Below are 18,643 nucleotides of genomic sequence, written 5' to 3' on the forward strand. Positions count from 1 at the left end.
TACATGAAATTAATATATGTTACGCTCTCGGGAGGGGAGGGGGGGGGCCAAAGACAAACGTCAAGGCAGAGAGTTGATAATACATTAACAAATCAATTATTAAAAAACGTATAAAGCTAGCTCAGAAACATTTCTTTGTAGCATGAGAAGACCTTACAAAATTATTATAATAATTATGATAATTTATTATTTTTTATTCTGTTTCATACTATTGACGCAATATTATTTCTGTCGATTAAAAAGATTAATTGTACATTAATTAGTTATATGTGTATATATATATATATATATATATACACATATAGCTAATTAATATACAATTTTTCAATCGACAGAAATAATATTTATGTTTACATGCATATAATCTCTACAGAAGGAAAATCTGAATTAGTTAAAATATAAAATGAATATCTATTTTCTATGATATTCTTCAAAGTATAATTAAACAGTTAATATAAATAATAAGATAAATTATATAAACGGTACATATAATTGTTTATCGTTCCAAAGTGTATATATGATCTGTCGACTTTAAACTTTTTTATAAAATGTAATAATTTCTTTCAGATCTAGATTAACACCGTTGAGACGCAATGCAGTTCTCACCAAGACGCTCGTCTAATCCGCATTTTCGCAAACGGAAACGAGCGAGAACGAGCGGGCCGATGAAGCGGCCGTCGTCGTCGTCGTCGCCGTCGTACCCGACCCGATCGATGCCCCGCACGAAAGTGAGGTCACGAGATTCCGTCGTTTCGTTTATAATTTCGCCGTGCCCCGTCGAGGGAAATGAATCGCACGTGAGCGCAAAGACCAGAAGGAGCAAGAATCGGAGAAGAAAGCAGCCCGCCGCTAGAAAATCAATAACGTCGCCGCGCCGGTGTGTTTTATAAACGGCTGCAAGACGCGCCATCGACATTTGTGTAGAACGAAGACGGAGCCTCTTTTTATTGATAGTTTTATTGAGTTATGACACGTATATAAACGTGCCTCGGATTCTTTGTTACTAATCTTGATTCATCGCTGGATTTATTAAAGCGATATAATTTTAGATCGTGCGATCATAAAAATATTACGCTCACGTGACACTCGCAATTCCTCGACGATAAAGCGTTAAGTGTAGCGTTGAATAATTGTTTAGAATCAAAAAATAGAATGCCCCAGATACATATATCATTGAAAATCACAATTTTAACGCTTTTATTGTACCAAGTACAGCAAAAGTCAATTTGGAGCAATTCGATCACAAGTTTGAATTAAGTTTACTCTTTTATCAAATGAAATTACATTTATTGTCTGTAATAGACAATGAAGTTATATTATAAAAAAATCTGCAGCGTAAAATCTCATTGTTGAGATACGTTCGAGGGGGTAACCACTAGCTGAAATATTGTCACGTAGATTACATGATTTTATATGATTTCATCTGATTACAAATAATTTTGTTCACTACATATGAAGTAATTTGATAAACTATACGATTTTATTTAATTAATTTTAATATTATACAATAATTTCTCGTGGTTGCATATGTAATTATTGAATTATACGTAGAGATTTCATATAAATTAATAATGATTTCGAGGGCTCTCTGTCCCAAGATTACATCAAGTGGTTACCCCCTCGGATACGTTTCACACCAATTACAACATTTACAAGGCAATAGTTACATTCGCGACAGTTGACGCGTTGAATCGTGATTTAACGAGATCAGGGCAGAAATATGATGGAAGATTAACAGTATCAGGAATGACTCGTCGACGGTGATACTTTTCGTAATCGCGTAATCGGCATGAGCTTTTCCGTCCGCGTTATATGTATAATTGCACTGCAGCGCGATGTAGAGACGGAATTGCCGGGACGTGCAGCGGACCTGTTCCTCCGTCCGACAATAATTTATCCCCGGCTCGATGCGCCAGGCGTCGGTTTATTGCCAATATATCGTTGCACCTCCGGCGTACTTTCCTAATCTGCATCGCGCCCACGATGCATCGAGTGTCTCGGAATTCACGGCGAAAGGAGATCGTGCGCGAACGGATGCGCTTTCTAGTGCCGTCGGAGGGATGATTTAGGCATGCCGCATGACCTATCGACGACGGAAATCTCTCAGTCCTAGACTTTGTGTCGTGATCAACTTTATCATTTATTTAGTCCTCGATGCGTATCATTCAATGGCGCGACACACTGCGAATATTTTAATTATCTTAATGTCTTAATACACTGAAAGAAAAATGTGCTTGCAATTATATATTATAATTTAACTTGAATTTATAATCACTCTGAATGCCAACTATACATATATTTTTTTGATAGACTTATATAAATGTAATTATTGTTACTAATATTATAACAATAATACATGAAACTTGTAACTATAATTATTTTATCACAATTGTAGTCACAAATACTAAACACTTTTCTCTCAATATCAGTGTAAGTATATATCATGAAATTATATTGAAACAAAAAACATGAGAACAAGATGTTTTTATATTACATTCATTGTTTTTAATTTATTATTATTATTATTATTACATAATTAATATATATTAATAGACACTTTTATTCTCCGCAAATGTTTTGTCGTGACAAATGTATATTAACACACCTTTTTATTTTGTGAATCCATAACTATCAATAAATATGAGTAATACGGTTTGTTGATACGACAGTATTTATACGTGTGGAAACACACAATTGAATTTAAATTCATAGCAATACAAGAAATTCTCAATGTTGATTTGTTCCGAAATATTTAGTGGAAAGAGTCGTCGGCAAGCGCGAACGGCTTGACTCGATTTTTAATTCGATCGATAGGTATCGCCCGGAACCGAATGAAACGCTTCTCTATGTGGTTTCATCGTTGCGGTATTTGCGCTTGCATTTTCGTCACGAAGCTTTCTTATGTAACTGTTGCCAACATGTACTAGCAGATGCATCGAGTAAAATTGTGTACACAGAAATATTTCTTAACTATAACTTGAAATATAATAATAAAAAATTCAGAAAATAAAGTAACTTAATAACATCGTTTTAGTTTTTATTGTTAATATTACATGAATAAGTATATAACATGAAATATGAATACCTCTTTCGTATTTCAAATTGAAATAAAGTGCTTTTCAAAATGTTACCATAAATGAGTTAAATAAACACTATCCTTTCAATCATTAAAAGTGAACTAACTACACTTCATAAAAAGTTGTTACGATTCAAAACGAGTGATATTTTTTAAAGGATTGTAAAACAAAAAAGGATTGTGTCACAAAAATGACATTTGATCATTAAAAATAAATTCTTTTTACCGCAATATTATTTGATTAGTCGATAATTTTTTGTAAAGTTAGAAGATGGTTTTTCTTCTTCTGAAAAGCTTAAATGTTGAGCTGTGTTACTTTTGGAATAAGGATATGTAGATATCTATTGTATTATAATATATATTTTACAAAGTTAATTCTAATATATCTTTAAAAAATCAAATTCAAATAAAAATTGCTTATTTTTTTCTTGCCTATTTTTTATCATTTTATATTTCTTTATATTTCCGTTCATATTTTTTAATACTCATCATATATTAATAAAAATCATTTCCATTTTACAGAAATGATTTATGTAAAATATATAGAAAGCGTAATAAAATAATTATTCGAAAATATTCATCAATCCTTATAATATTTCTATATGTATACACATATTCTAAAATTATTTATTAGTATATCATAATTCATTTATGTCGCAAGCTTTTTAAAGATGAGTGGAAATTAATAACGAGAATATATATCTGCAAATAAACAATTTAATCATGTGTTTTATGTTCGCTCATAAGGAAATACAAAACTTACTTTTTTCAACAAAGAAGAACCTTCATGTCACATATTTTGTTACATCTGCAAAATCATTTTGCACGATCATCAAGAAATCTTTATTTTGATTTGAGAAACAAGCCGGAATTAAATGACAACAATTTCACACGCCACGTGGCGTACCAACCACTGCAAGTTTCTACTTTTAATCGATCCCATAGAACGCGATGTATATAAACGCGAGGAAAAAATTTAAACGCTTCATAATGAAGTAACAACGCAACAGTGTAATCTAACGAAATTGCCACTTGTTTCATTTGAACATTCATCGAGCAAAATCGAAAATTTAAAACTGTACATTATTTTCTTCATACAATTTCACATTCTATAACAGTTCTCAAACATTTTGTATAAAAATAGCCACACATAAGTTTTGTTTTATTAAAAACAGTAAAAGAAGATTTCTATTTTGCTTTATTCCTTATCTCTATTAAAAGAAAGTCTGAATTTAATTATTTAATCGTTATTCTTTATTTTTGGCCGTTCTTCATATTCATGTGTCAAAATTGACGACGGCATTAAAATTGGCGCGTGCTTACTGGATGGCGTGTAAACTCGTCACCGTCGCGCGAGCGGAGGTCGAGGGCGGGACAGCGGATCGTCTACGAGAAGCCCCGACGTTCACAAATGACGGAGGAGGGTGATTACAACCTTCCTTTCATTATACGCCTTTGCGATCCGCGATGATTTTGTTATTCAATTGCTGCGAATCAAACTGTCTCGCCAGTAAATTTGCAACAGCAACGACCGCATATAATGTATATTCAGCTTCTCTATATTTAAATCTGTTACTATCATTTTTACTTTTTACAATAATTGTTGATTAAAAAGTGATATATATAATTTAAAAATAGATAGATTATTAAACGTTTTATTAATACAGAAGAATTTTTGAAAATTAGTACCATCACTTTATCTTCTTGATGTATTATTGAATAACATGATAAAGTATTAATATTTAATATAGCTGTACAAAGTAGGTGTAATATAATCAAAATATTCTCTTTATTTAAAAATCATTTTAGTTTCTCTAAATCTTATAAAAATTGTTTGAAAACGTTACGAAAGTTTGGGAATTAAAAATGTAATAATACAGATTTTAATATACATATATAAACTGTGTTGTATACTGTTTATTGTAATATGTGTTGTATACATTTTATTGTAATATGTTTTCATTTGTAGAAATTTTCTATCATCTATATATCTATGTATATAGATATTTTATAGAATGTTCTTTTTCATGTTTCTTTCAAATGACTGGAACTATAAACATTGGAAGGGTGGTATTGTTTTACTTAAACCATTGTCTCGCCGCAGGATATTATTTTTCAACGATTTCTATCAAACTCTGCAAATGTCTAGATTGTTTTCAACAAAAAAACCAATATATTTTTCTGATAAATCTCAATATTCAAAATGTTTCGTAAAAAAAAATTGCAAGAATACAGTTTCATTGTAAATGACAACAATATAAGAAGAGATAATAAAAGAAGAAGTAACCCGTGGAAGTAAGTATTGTGAAAGAATGCAGTTATAAAATATGAAATCAGCAAACTATCCAAGCGCGGTCAAGTTCGAGAAATCGGTAAGGTGTAATCGATCGGCAGCTATACGAGGATATCCGCAATAAGGGTGAAAGCAACTCCCCGAGGGCGGGTTATATGGTCTCACGAGCATATTTGCGAAACGCCCAAGAAGCAGGGATTCGTGTCACGAATGCTTGCGTATCAAAGAAACCACGAACAGCGCAGAGCAGCGGAATATTTTTATAACACCCCGTCGCCGCGGTGCAGATCGGGGAAAAGGGAGGTATGTCGTAGGAGACGACACGCGAGGGGGCGTCAGGTTTCGACACGAAAGCTCCTCGAACGAGCGCGTTTGCAGGCCTTATCGCGACGTAGGGCCCCTAGGTAGAGCTTAACCCTTCGAAGGAAAGATCTAATCTGACCGGCGGCGGTTTCCTTGGACTCGCTGCTGCTCGCTCCACCGCGCCGCGCCGTTCTCTTACACCCTCTCTGCAAGAGCCGTCGGCACCCGTGCCACCTTGGAAAACCACCCCTTCTTACCACCGCGATCGCGGTCGACCGTTTACTACCGTCGTCTCGTCTCGTGGTCGACACGATGACGACGATGTCGCACGCCACTCGTGAGAGCGCGAGAACGCTTGCACGCTCTAAACGAGAGCAATTTTGCGTATATGTGCGTGTATAGATGTGCGTGTGTGTTTGCCGGATATTCCGGCCGCGTTGAGTTGCGGTCGATCATTTATTCATATGTAATTTATAGGGTAGGTAGCGAAGTACTCGCGAGCGACAACGTGCCGGGATCGAACGACCCGATGGGGTAGAACGTAATCCTCGTTAATTGCGTTTTGCAATAAGGCAAACTAAAGATTTCCATTAATACTTATAGAAAAAAATTCAATCCTAAAAAATTTTATATCTGTTAAGATTTATGTGATGAAAAGATTAATCGGGTTTCATATTGGTAATAGTGTGATTAAAAGTTCGATTCTCTTCTTATTGAAAAATAAAAGGAAAAGCTTTTCGTAAAACATATATTTGTACTGACGGATATTTTAAGAAGTTCTCGTAACTCTCTTTATTTTTCGTCTCAAAAATGAGGAATGTAGATTAGAAGTAACGATTTTTTAATGAATATGTATGAACGTGCTATTGTTTTTTATTCAAATAAACTTGGTTTTTTAAATAGCCAAATTATTTTTAGTATTGAGATATCTTTGTGTATTTTAATTTGAACTAGTTAACTAAATTAAATTGATAACTTAATCTTGATTTCTATTTCAATCTCGATAAAAGAGAATTAATAGTTTTTTACTTCGCAATTATAATTCACTATGTATCTACTAATATAACTAATACGACTAAGATTTTTGCCGTAAAATACATTTATATATATAATTCTATTAAACATTAAGTTTAATATTCTATTTGCCACTAAAACTGTCCAAAAATCTTTAAAATCGTTGAAGAATTTAATCTACCAGCTTAGATTGAAATGAAATATTTTTTTTAATCTCATCTGTCATGCAAAAAATTGATGTTATTTCTGTCCTAAAATGTTGGACAGAATTGAATAGGATCAAATCGAGATTTCTCAGCAATCCTCGAGATCGAAATACATCGATTTGACATTGTAGCGGTTCTCGTCGACGTTTGTAACGACGCGAGCGCACCACGAATACATAATTACATATCGAGGATGTTTAATACACGCTTTTCCGAGTATAATCTTTCGATAGCGTCTTCGCCGAACGTGTATCGACGGTATATGTACCTGGACTTTGGCGTGTGTGTGTTTGTGTGTGTGTGTGTGTGTGTACGTTGCAACCACCCGGTCCACGTACGTACGCGATTCTACGTGACCGCGTCGGCGGCGCCGACTAGCATAGCATTATGGCGGTTGTAACTCATCGCGAGCCGCCGCGTTTGCGGAAAAATGGTAGCGGCGGTTGGAAAAATACGCCACGTGCATTTCCGAGCGGGCTCAATCGCTTGGAAAACTTCTATTTTACCGCGCTTCCGATTTATCGCGGGCACGTCGCGAGCCTTAGCGTGCTTTCCACTACGCGACGATGTTACGAGTGTATATTACTATCGCGTGATTTTATTTTTTCTGAAGAACATAAATTGATTTTCGTAAAATTAACCTTTACCGTACCATCTACAATTTGATGCCTCATCCATACCACCAAGGGTCACTTCAAATCTCTTCGTTTTTTCACCTCTTCAAAATAATTTAAAAAATCTCTAAAAATTCACCAACATACTTTCAACTTTCTAGAATAAATATTGACTCTTTATTTTGGAAAATAATAAAATGTAGTATAATTTATAATTACCGAAAGACTCAAAAAAAATTTGCACGAACAGGAATCGCTCGGTCACTAGTTACCCATATTAGTACGGTAAGGGTTATTAAATATAATATTTATTGAGAGAAAAATCAAAGATTATTTCTCCCAGAAATGTGCTAGCTGTGAACGTAAGTATTTGTTTTTTTTTTGTATTTGATGATATCGTGTAGGTGATATATTTATATATAATATGATTTGAGATTATTAGAGCGATCCGTTTGAGACGATTAAGCGATTCAGATGTTTCATCGATGCGCACTAAAAGGCAAACAGACACAAATTGAATGAAAAATTGTAATATTTTGTTCAACGGTAGCATAATACTGAACAATATTGTCATGACGTACTTAACGCAACATAATAATTTTAATTAAAGCAATTGTTTGTTGTAACATTGTACGAGATATTGCAACATGGGGAACGTCAATATACGAGCGCATGCCACCGGCCATTCCAATTACACAGTGAACGCACGCACACCATAAGGAAGTCTGATCAAAGGGCGAGAATGTTTGTTAATGATTACCCTGAATTTCCTTCGTAAATGCTATAGAAGCCGGAAACGCGAGTAGTAAGCCACTTACGATGCTGTTACATGCAACATAACGCTGCGCATTTCCGTTACAATGTACGCAATTCAAAATTTCAAAAATTGTTCCGTCAAGTTTTTGTATAAATAATTAATTATAAAGGAAGTTAAATTTTTATTTAAAAAAAGAAAGCAAAAAGTAAATTAAAGAACGATTTTTAGAAATATAATAAAATACTGTTTTTTCTTAAATCAAAATTTAAATTTATCTATTAGCTTATAATTGTGTATAGTATACACAATAAGTAGAGTACACAAATATCGTTAGCAACAATTATAAAGACATGTAGGTAATGTAATATGAAATAAAATATTAAAAGTATAGAGAAAGAAAAAAGTTAATTGAACAATCTTAAACAATTTTTTCAAAATCCTTCATTATCTAAATAATTTAATACATTATGGAATATAATATAAAATATAATGTTAAAACTATAAAGAAGAGTTATATACTTAAATAATTTTAAATAAATTTTCTCAAAAAGTTCTGTTCACTATATAAATTATTTAATACAATTGGTAATATAATATGAAGTTAAATATTAAAATTATAGAGAAAAAAAGGAATTAGATAATCTATTATAATTAAACAATCTGAAATAGAACTTCTTAAAGTTCTTCGGTACATAAATTATTTGAATCTTTTAGAAGTTAATAATAGAATACAGTATTGATTCCATATTTTTAAAACCGAAATTCGATTTTCATTAAAGATGTATTTGTCACATCTCAAAACAATATCACGAAACATATAAATAGTTAAAATTATACATTATTTTATTATTACTTCTGAGTATTTGTGAAAAATTCAAGTACAATTGTCTCATTAGTTTAAAAGTCATCTAATTTTTTTGTTTATCTTGATTCTTATGTAAAATCTCGTTTTATAATACTTAACCCGGCGTGAGCTAGGCGATAAAGTATCGAAAAGTACTTCAATCTAAAAGTACCTCATAAGCCACAACAGATCTCCCACTAAATAAAAACTACAAATAAAATATTCAGAATTATAAGAAAATTATGTTTATTAAAATTATAATCAAATTAGTAACAATTTTAAATGTTAAAGAAATCAATGTGTCGAATGTGACATACTCGACCTAGTTCACGCCGGGTTAATTGCAAACTTGGTGAAGAAATAATACTTAGATTAAATCAAATTTCAAACGTATACTAAGATAACAATAATAAATGTTCGCGCAAAAATTTATTTGGATCCATTTACACGGTTAAAAATTATTAACGTAAAACTACAGTAAAACATGATCATTTTGCTGCACAATACCATTAATAAACCAAACTATTTCTCGTTTTGTTTTTGCTTTCAGATCGTATTTACGGGTTAATATCATCAAAATTTGTTTAATGATATTAACTAATATTAGCTATTTTTGGCTAATTATTTGATTGATACTTTTAGTTAATATTGAGTAGACAAAACATCCATAAATTGTATTCTTAAACATTTCACGTGCATATAAGTTATGGGAAAATTAGGAAAGAAAAATTCAGATTTTTTTCTTAATAAATAAAGATGTACGGTAAAAGGATGAATAAGTTTACTCCTCCGTTCATTTCCCATCATAGCTCCGTTCTAACCAACCGTGCGACGGATTTAATAGAGTCAGCCGCTGTTTTTATTTAAACACGGCTGGCATCGATGCATTTAGCAGGCATGTTGACACGAAAAGGAAAGCGTGACTCGTTTCGGTAATCGTATTACATAAATGCGCATGCACACGCGGATGGCGAAGGCACGAAGGATGCGTACGTAAGGAGCCGGCTCGATAAATCGCGTTCAAACGCCGGTGATATTTGCGTCCCGTTTACCTCCAGGAGTTTACCCAGAAATCGGTGGCGCGAACGAAGCGCAATTTCTGCAGACGAGGCTCGTAATAAGGATGTAAACGATGAACCGACGACTAGCATTGCGTCGACCACCTTAGCGATTCCACGAATGTGCGTGCGTCACGACTGTCGCGGAGGTAAAAAGTCTACGAAAAGATTTTGCTTGCCTTTAGATTTCGAAAGTCGCTTTTTAAAACGCACCTCTAGAAGTACAATCTCTACGTAATAGAAAAATAGGGAGGAAAACGTTGTGAAGTACGTAAAAATCTCTTCACTGAAAGCTTCAGGGAAGTAAATAGATAACAGTATTCTGTATAATCAATTTCAAATAAATGTTATTTTAACTTAATTTCTAAAGCTTACTTGCACAGATATCTAATATTGAAAGAAAATAATTTTAGTAACAAATTTCATCCTCTCTCTCTCTCTCTCTCTCTCTCTCTCTCTCTCTCTCTCTCTCTCTCTCTCTCTCTCTATCAAAATTAAATTCTCTCTCTTACAAAATTATTTTACAATTACAACATTATCTCGTGAAGAAAAACTTTCTTTCAAAGAGAGATGTAAATAAAAATTAATGTAGCAACTCACAATACTAATAAAATTGATGTACTAACATTATAATTAAAAAATATCGCTAATAGCTAATAATGAATCCCTTAACGTAACATTAAATCCTTTTTCACAACTTATTCAGATAGCACAACTTATCCATTTGACAATATTATTAATAAATATTAAATCTCATGGAATCTTACATGTGAGAACACAACCAATAAAAAATTATTGCATTTAACGGTATAAATTACATTTTATCTACTAAAATAGCTACAACTTACAACTTATCTACTAGAATAGATTGATATATAAAAATATATCAATCAGCAAATAATTATTTATTTCTAGGATTTAATTGCTGATTGATATATTTTTTCGATTGCCATGTCACGTTTGTTATACAACTTATCAAGAAACATGGATACTCTAGTATTATGCATAATTGGTTTCAAATTGTTTATATTTTTCTGCAAATTAGGATAACACCTCTGATAATAAAAAATTGCACTAAAAAAATTCCATCGACTGAATTCAGGCCACAATACTTCGGTAAAATAAATACAAGTATGAGAAATCTAAAAGAAATTTAGGTAAAATTTTGAAATGCATAGTTCTGCTTTGATTACAAGTAGATAGATTTAAACCACAAAAATTAAATACGTTTTCTTACTTGCCACATAAGGAAATCGCTAAGTCTACTTTCTCCGGAAGTACGAATTAATAAATCTGGATTTGGAGACTTGTAAGTGTACAAACAATCACTAATCAGATCTTCATTAATATCTTCTGGTAAAATATCAGCATCCTTTACACCTTGTATTATATCCTTAATTGCATGAGTAATTTCATCCCTTGCTATAACGATATTAAAAAATATAAAGTTATGCACGTGTGTATGTGTGTGTGTATATATATTTTTAAATTATATAAAATATTAAACATTTATTTATATATACGTCACGAAACTAATTGTCCAGAGAGTACACCGATATATCAATGATTTTTTTAAATCGGTTTAGGCTGCGTTCTGGGAGCATACTATTAGCACTATTGCATTATTCCATCTTAATTATTTATGAGACATAAAACAAGAGAATGACATAAAATAGAATGATGCGATAGCGCTGATAGCGCACTTCCTAAACGCAAGTTTAGTGTAATATATAAAATCAAGTGTAAACGTAAATATAGTTCATTGTAATTATACTTACATGTATAAGCAATAGCAAAATTAATAAACATTCTATTATTTTCCCTAGTAATAATCATAACTTCAGCCATTAATTTACATATATCTTCTGGTATCAGAGACCAATTACCAATCACACGAATGCATTTTCCATCGTCCTTTAATTTTTTCCTGGAAATTGTTTATATAAATTTGTAATAACAAAATCTATATTGTGTTGCGATGTAATACCTGATTTACAAAATTCTAAATGTCACACATACTTGTTTTCTAACAACCTCTTGAACATCTGCCTGGCAAGGTCCATGAGATTATCAACTTCTTCTTTGCTACGTTTAAAGTTCTCTATACTAAATGCATAAACTGTGACTTCTACAATATCGAGATACGTGCACCAGTTTAACATCTCAATCATTTTGTCTAACCTGTCGTAAATAAAATATAAGGTATGAGGCAAATAAACATCCAGCCAGTGTGTCTGCAAATTCTCTTTAAAAATGCATACCCTTTTGAGTGTCCCTCTGCTTTCCTCAAGTTCTGTTTATTTGCATAACGTCTGTTACCATCCATGATAACTGCCACGTGTTTAGGCATTTCGCCAGTTTTAATGACCCTTAAACCCAAGAATTGAAACCAGTTCAAAATGCGTTCCTTTAGCCACGACATTATATTTTAAGTTTCACGTTCGGGCGTACGAAAATGTACAATCTGCGATCAACTGGCTCTATTCAATGTTTCAAAAGTTTCTGTCACATTCACGAATACTTTTTGCTCTCACTGTATATATATATATATATATATATATATAATATGCTAAAAGTGTTACATTATTAATGTAACGAAGAATATACACTGATTAGCTGACAATAACAACGCTCCGATACTTATAGTCTGTCTATAATTGAGAAATAGGCCTTGAGAAATCTTTCCAAGGCTGTGCAGATTGAGGCCACGTGTCTGTCTCTTGATGTTTACACAACAATTCCTAGAAATATACTTTCCAAAGTATATTTCTGGGAATTGCTGTTTACCGAAAGATGAATTTATTAAACCTGTTGAATTCGTTTTAAATTCCACATTATTCACCTTTAATAATGTTATGTATAAGCAAAACTATGCCACTCCCATGAGCTCTCCGTTATCTCCCGTCGTTGCTGATCTGGTCATACGAAATTTGGAAAGTAGAGCCTTGTCTTTGATTCGATCACCGCTACCTTTTTATTATAGATACGTAAACGATATAATTACGGCGGTACCTAACACTTTGATTAATTCGGTTTTCAACATTTTTAATTCTCAGCATCCGAGAATTCAGTTCATGGAGATCGGTGACGATAGGTTAAACTTAGTTTAAACCCGCATCTTAGTTTCCCCTTCCTTTTTTCCTTTTACTTTAATAAGAATATCCTTGGAGAAAAATTAAAACTATTATTAATTAGGCTGGATACTTAGGTTTTATTTGAGAAGCATATATGCTTAGCGCTTTTTTTTACCTTTTTTAAAAAGGTAAGTTTGTAAGAATATCCTTGAAAAAAAATTAAAACTACTATTAATTAAGTTGGGTACTTAGATTACTACCGTTTCCAGGTTGTTTCCGTACATTTCCGCACCTTAATTATTCGCTTTATCTACACGTTAATTTCAACATATTATTTATAGTTTTAAAGGATCTCTCGGAAAAAGACTGAATTTTTCCAATTTTTCCGCAAATTTTTTCGTCTTTTTTTTCAAGGGTACAAAGGATCATTGGAAAAATTCACATGTGTTCGTAAAACCTGCAACATCTATTTCTCCATTCTTTCCGTAAAGAAAATAATTGCCTATTGAGTACAGCCGAAAGCGGAGTAATATATCTCTCTCTCTCTCTCCCCCCTCCCCCTCTCTCTCTTTCTCCCTCTCCCCCTCCCTTTCTCTATCAATGATTTTAATTCAATACAACTTTTGGCAAAACCAATTTGACTTCAAAAAGCTGACGCACGATTTTTCATCAAAACTGCTTGCATGCAAGTCCAATACAATGATTGACGCTAAGTTTGAAGATCAAGCTTGACATCCTATACGAAGGCTTACATTTTAAAACGTTTACACACTCAAAACTCACGAGAGTGTAATATTGAGACCTGTCTGAGAGATTGATAACGGACTCGATTTCCAACTGCATCCAGATGAAAAAAGCCATTTCATGAATTTAATACCTTCCGTGAAGCCAACAGTTTCATATTTTTATATGCGATGTGCATCGAAGGAATATTTGATTGACCGCAAATCGTTGCGTCGCTCCGTGTGGGTATACTTAATTCGCAAGATTTCAAGATAATCGGGATAATCTATACATACGTATATTTATTCGAACATATCTCTTCTTTTTTAAGCTTCAATCATTGAATTCGCATCCTCAACAATTAATCTTCTACGTATGCATTAACTGTTACTTAAGAGGTATAATCGATATTTCAAAATAATAAAGAAGTTATGAAAAAGTTTATTATTTATTCTAGATCGATGTACAAAAGTACAAAAAATTTAACGACGGTTTACCATCTGAATCAAAAGTTGTATATTATATTGCATGATTTGTACACAAGTACATTTTTTTGGAATGTTGGTCGTGATAAGAAATCTCTCGCGAACGAACCTTCAAGGCAATAACATTAAAAAACGCTGTTCAACTGAGAACACAATAGCGCTTTGTAAGAGAGAACATCATTTCGCGGAAAACGTAACGTTTTACGAACGGATAGTTATAACCGATGATCGATGAGGGTAACGGACGCGCGCCTTATTTTCTTCCTCCTTCACCCTCCCACCTTTCTCCCGTTTTGTTTCCTACTTCTTTGCCGCAACACTATTGCGGAAGTTGCCTTTGCCCAACAAGCTCAACCAGGAAACTTTTGTCTCGCAGGCAACCGGGGCTTTACCGATATTGGTTTCTCGAACGTTATTTACCCTTTCCTCTGATCCCGATCCCTCGCGCACCCCTTAAAACCTACATCAAGCGGTACCGCTGGTTCATAATAAGGGTTCGACGCACCGCGAGGCGTCGACTGATTCTACTAGATTCCAATGGCCGCTAAGCCCTATTGCTTCTGACCCGCTTATGTACATTTATTCTATCATTTCCGCATATCTACTAATTTTCAGAAATATATTATATAATAGTGTATAATTCAAAAAGTAATAGTAATTCTTAGCAGAAAAAAATCAATTATTATACAAGGTTTTCCAGAGCTGATGATAAATATTTTAAAGACAGATTCATTGCAACATTTTAAGATGAAAAATCTAATACGAAAAGGCTATAATAATTTCCAAATGAGAAAAGTTTAAAAATTACAAATAATGCAGAATTTCGCGCGCTCTCGGAGATGGCAATGTAATCTGTAGTGTGAAGATATTGAATTTTGTTATTATCGAAAGCATGGAAATTCGAGGAAGCACCTTCATCTTGACCATCTTGCTATCCCTGAGCACGTAAAATTTTACCTATTTGAAATATTTTCAAAATCTTCCTATTTATAAACTATTATAGCCTCGTAATAAAATAATAAAATGTACCTAAATAATGTTTTGAAATGTTTGAAAGTAATAACGTATTATAAAAAATACTGACTATTGTGATTGGCATATTAGCGTTATGATATAACGACAAACTATTAAACAAATAATTTCATAAAAAATCGTTAAAATTTGCCACCTAATAGCGGAGATATTAAGAGAGATCGTTATATCTATACTGCGATAATACTACCTTTTCCTCTATTATCATTATTATTGTTATGTACAATATTATATTATAATAATATCATATTGCTACTATTATTATGTTATTATAGCTGACTTATTACAATGGAATCAATTTAAATATGGCATTTACCCCTTGACTCGAATTCCATGCCTCTGACTGTAAATGACGTATATACTAGACTTTTTTATAATTACTTTACAATATATTAATGATATAATCTAGAGATTAATTGACTCTTTGAATTTTCATTTTCTTTCAGATACTTGAATTTTATTTTAAACAATTTGACATTAATAAGTTTAATTTACTTTATATTAATTACGATACTCCTGTTCTGTGTTAGTTTTATTTATTTTAATTAAGTTGCGATCTCCTAATCACTCATCTCAGTTTCAATAGTGGAGTGATTGCACTCGATTAGTTCATTTTATCATAATCAAACTCTGATCAAATTTGCTTGTTTTATTTTGGTTTAATTAAGCTGTGTTGAAATATACGTATGTTTCACTTTATCAATATATATTGAAACAATTAATTCAATTTATTTTAATTTAATGGTAATTTATTATATTTATTTTAATATCATAACTTTATTATTAATTAGCTATTTACTATTTGACTTTATCATGTATTTTGCGCTTAATTCATACTATTTATTTTATTTCATTTTATTCTATTTAACACTGTCCATTAATTTATTTTTACATTACTTCAATAAATTTATTTTAATGTGTAGATATTATATATTATTGTAACATTTTAATATATATTAAAAGGTACTATCCCAGTGCAGGACATTACAAGGACGTTTATTTTAAATCCAATTCACGTCCGTACCTCCATAGACATAAAATGGACATTCATGGAATGTTCGTTGTTGAAATTGAAATTGGATTCTATTTGAAACATACTATGGATGTCTAATTTATGTCCGCATTTTGACCTTGTTTTTATATTTTTCTTATTTTTATTATTATTTAAAATTTATTATATTCAATCTATTATTTTAAATATTCCTAATTTATTAAAATCTACAGCTAATCCATATTGTTAAATACGACATTTTAAATAATAAGGGAATTAGAATCCTGTGTGTTCTGCTAATCTAATTTGGCACGGCACAACCTGCGATTCGTCGTATAGCCTTAATGGACAAAGAGCGCGGTGAAAATGCCTTTACATGGGAGCATCAAACTTAAGGGGTTAGACCAAAGACGTAGAGAATGGACTGCGCGATCCGTATCTAAAATGTGGTCGACAATAATGAGAACGGAACTGTGAAAGACGGCCAATCTCCCTCTCATTCTCTCTCCCATTACACCGTTGAATGGAAAAAAGATAGAAATTAACAGTCTTCCACGGTCTTTCTTTTTTATTTTTATCGACCATTTTGACACACGGAGTGTCAAAATCGCACAGTCCATTCTCTATGTCTTTGAGTTAGACCTTGACAATTTAAAAATCATATGTAACTTTGGGAATTTTTTTAGCAAAACTATGGAAGTAATGAAAAGTTTATTTTAAAAGGCTTTTGTAGTACAATTCTTGAGGAATAAAATCGTATATTTATTTCTTTAAACAAAATTATGGCGACATTAGAGAGCCGTTTATAATATTTTCTAAAAAAGAATATAAAGATATTTCAAATTTTGATTTTTGTGAAAATAGCGAATATTTGAAAAAAAGCTTTGTTTTCAGTCAAAATCTTTCTTTTTCAAATATTTATGATTTTTATATTAAGCAGATCTCTGTAACGATTCAACAAAAGGACGTCAGTAAAATGGCTTTAACGTTGTCATTAATTAAGGTTTAAAAAAAATAAACATATGATTTCATTCCTAAAATACTGTACTACAAAAGCCTTAAAACAAACATTTCATTACTTTTATTGTTTTGCAAAAAAAAATTCCCAAAGCTACCTGTAATTTTTAGGTTGTCAATGTGGTCTAACCCTTTAAGCATTAAAACATGTGCAGCAGAGCCAATAAACTGAAGCAGTATTCATTTAGTTTTCATGTTTATGTATATTTTGTAAATGTTTCATTTGTAAATTCTATTATAAATACATTCGGAGTATAAACTGGATAATAGCATTTTTCAATAAATATTTGCTATTGCAAAATTTATTGGAATGTGCTATTATCCGGTCTATCTACTAAATTTTTCAGTCCTTACCAAATACGCTTAGCCCATAATTGCAGCAAGCTATTCAATTGAAAAAGATGTCCAAAATCAGTCCATAACAAGTTCATAATAGATTCATATAATTGAACATTTTGAACATTCTATAGACATACAAAGTTATAACAAATGTACATTCATTTATGTCCAACGAACCTTATTTGTATTACCTGCAGACATCCTAATATCCCGAAGCGGATATCTAATGGACGTACAATAAAAATCATTATGCTATCTGAGTAGCAGCTCGATTACCTTATTAAGCTTCTCTTTATGTTTCCATTATAATAAAATCAATTCATGATAGAAAAGAAACGATCGGTATATAAAAGTCAATATAATATACCTTCTCTACTACAAGATACGGAGATATGAAGTACCATGCATTTCCGAGATTCATTAACAGGAAAATTTCCGTGCTGTCGATTTTAACGAGTATCGAGACTTTCGTTTCGCGTCTGAGTGATCAACAAGGTCGAACTATATACTTTTATCCTATTATTTTTATCCGAGCATTTTCACCGCTCTTCTCCGAGACCACGTCTCTCAAACGTATCTTCCTCGACGTGATCGTGATTGGATCATTACCGCTCTTAATTGGAAAATCAGATCGCGCAAACTATTCGGTAAAATAAAAAAAAGTAGCCAACTAATTGCCTTCCTTCGCAATATTGCATAATTGCCGTGAATGTCTGGGATTAAACGGGCGTTTGATTTATTCATTGATTTCGTTGCTTCTACAATTTTCGACGAATTCGCGGCTGCATTTCGCCCTCACCACGATTAATCTCGCTCA

General features: G+C 32.3%; 1 protein-coding gene across 1 annotated transcript; it reads right to left on the reverse strand.

Annotated features, from left to right (window-relative positions):
• Positions 1–11,072: 11,072 nt before the first annotated feature.
• LOC108760858 (dehydrodolichyl diphosphate synthase complex subunit DHDDS) lies at positions 11,073–12,067 on the reverse strand. The gene is made up of 3 exons (XM_018507111.1): positions 11,944–12,067; positions 11,403–11,587; positions 11,073–11,307 (listed from the first exon to the last, which is right to left on the reverse strand). Exons 1-3 carry the CDS (start codon positions 12,011–12,013, stop codon positions 11,077–11,079), a joined length of 486 nt encoding a protein of 161 aa, XP_018362613.1. The 5' UTR covers positions 12,014–12,067; the 3' UTR covers positions 11,073–11,076.
• Positions 12,068–18,643: the final 6,576 nt, after the last annotated feature.

This window comes from Trachymyrmex cornetzi, unplaced genomic scaffold (genome assembly GCF_001594075.2).
Source record: "Trachymyrmex cornetzi isolate Tcor2-1 unplaced genomic scaffold, Tcor1.1 scaffold23, whole genome shotgun sequence".
NCBI lineage: Eukaryota > Metazoa > Arthropoda > Insecta > Hymenoptera > Formicidae > Trachymyrmex > Trachymyrmex cornetzi.

What these genes read in the sequence shown, in the direction of transcription:
- LOC108760858 (XM_018507111.1), bottom strand. Translation starts at nt 12,013, where the DNA reads ATGGCTGAAGTTATGATTATTACTAGGGAAAATAATAGAATGTTTATT. An exon ending in TTTTGCTATTGCTTATACAT is followed by an intron (nt 11,588 to 11,943) that starts GTAAGTATAATT and finishes ATATCGTTATAG; the next exon opens with CAAGGGATGAAATTACTCAT. An exon ending in GCGATTTCCTTATGTGGCAA is followed by an intron (nt 11,308 to 11,402) that starts GTAAGAAAACGT and finishes AATTTCTTTTAG; the next exon opens with ATTTCTCATACTTGTATTTA.